The 1,816-nt window shown below is 47.1% G+C and overlaps 1 protein-coding gene across 1 annotated transcript; it reads right to left on the bottom strand.

Moving 5' to 3' along the window:
- Positions 1-1,088: 1,088 nt before the first annotated feature.
- On the bottom strand, positions 1,089-1,797 carry LOC119590498. The gene is made up of 2 exons (XM_037939148.1): positions 1,733-1,797; positions 1,089-1,626 (listed from the first exon to the last, which is right to left on the bottom strand). Exons 1-2 carry the CDS (start codon positions 1,795-1,797, stop codon positions 1,089-1,091), a joined length of 603 nt encoding a protein of 200 aa, XP_037795076.1.
- Positions 1,798-1,816: the final 19 nt, after the last annotated feature.

Here is a 1,816-nt window from a genome sequence, read left to right as displayed (position 1 = left end):
CGAAAAGGGTTAGGGGCGAGTGGGCGGGAGTGTGTCGAGTGTGTGGCATGGGTAGGCGGGGGTGGGGGAGAGGAGGATTGGAAGACGTGCGTGTGAGGGAGTATGAAAGTGGAGTAGGTTTGAAGGTCAGGGTGAGAGTGGGTTTGATAGCATGATGTAAAGGGACATGAGGTAGGGAGGAATATGCTGACGGGAGGGTTGAGAGAATGAGGGCGGGTGTGAGGATGAATTCGAGGGTAAGTGACGTAAGGGGAGAGACATGCGATAAGGTATACAATGAAAGGAATGTGAGATGATTCCAGGCTTTCAATATGCAAGTAAAACGCGTGGCACAGTGCGTAAAAAAGTGAACTATTTGCCCCCCCCTCTTCCCTCTCTCCCACAATAATAAATTCGAATATGGATCAAGTCCTGACTCCCAATATGGATTATGATTGCCATGTACAAAAAGTAGTTTTAAAAAACTACTTACATATCATTAGATTCGACGAATGAAAAAAAGAAAGTTATAATGACATTAAACGGTAAAAGAAGCTTGGAAACTATTCCGAAATCAACCTAGTTTTCATCTTCATCTTTAGATTCAATTCGGAGACCGAGGAAAGTCACGATTAAATTTCCAAGAGGAACAATGACACGATTTCATTTGGAAGATGTACTGAAACACTCAAGAAAAGTCATTCCGTGAGTGCTCCGTGCCAGCCCCTCTCGCTTTACTCTTAATGAAATCTGGAATAAGTGAACGATTTGTGAGGAGAGTGACGCTTGCATGCTGCACCTGTATTCCTACTTTGACCTCGGTTAACCTCTTGTCTTCCTCCTCTGAACTCATGTCTTCTTCTGACCTCGTTTCTTCCTCATCTAACCTCATGACTTCCTCATATGACCCCATGACTTCCTCATCTGACCCCATGACTTCCTCATCTGACCTCATGTCTTCCTCATCCATCCTCTGACCTCAGGTGATATACCTTCCTCCTCTGAATTCAACTGACTCCTTATCTTCCTCCTTTGTCCTGTCTCCCTTTTCATACATCAGCTGTCCTACTGTTTTTCTTCGGTTACTTCAGCGGTCCTCGTGTCTTCTTTCATCTGACCCCATCTTTCCTGTCTCCCTTTTCTGAGATCAGCTGACCTCCTGACTCCTTTTCTGAGATCAGCTGACCTCCTGACTCCTTCTCTGAGATCAGCTGACCTCCTGACTCCTTTTCTGAGATCAGCTGACCTCCTGACTCTTTTTCTGAGATCAGCTGACCTCCTGTCTCCTTTTCTGAGATCAGCTGACCTCCTGTCTCCTTTTCTGAGATCAGCTGACCTCCTGACTCCTTTTCTGAGATCAGCTGACCTCCTGACTCCTTTTCTGAGATCAGCTGACCTCCCGTCTCCTTTTCTGAGATCAGCTGACCTCCCGTCTCCTTTTCTGAGATCAGCTGACCTCCCGTCTCCTTTTCTGAGATCAGCTGACCTCCCGTCTCCTTTTCTGAGATCAGCTGACCTCCTGTCTCCTTTTCTGAGATCAGCTGACCTCCTGACTCCTTTTCTGAGATCAGCTGACCTCCTGACTCCTTTTCTGAGATCAGCTGACCTCCCGTCTTCTTTTCTGAGATCAGCTGACCTCCCGTCTCCCTCCTGTGGCCTCGGCTCGACTTCTTGGTCTCCGTTCATCCAAATTGCACAAGACAGCGTTTCCACGTTACGCTGACCAGCTCTGGCAGATGGATCAATAAATCACGGGATAATTTTCTCCTCTGAGTAGTGGTTTTGGGCGTAGGTGAGACCTGGATCTTGGTTTTCCATTTGGTAAAGCGTCTCTAAG

Source organism: Penaeus monodon, chromosome 27 (assembly GCF_015228065.2).
Source record: "Penaeus monodon isolate SGIC_2016 chromosome 27, NSTDA_Pmon_1, whole genome shotgun sequence".
NCBI lineage: Eukaryota > Metazoa > Arthropoda > Malacostraca > Decapoda > Penaeidae > Penaeus > Penaeus monodon.
Note: the sequence above shows the minus strand (reverse complement) of the source record. Positions and strands in the feature narration are given on the sequence as shown.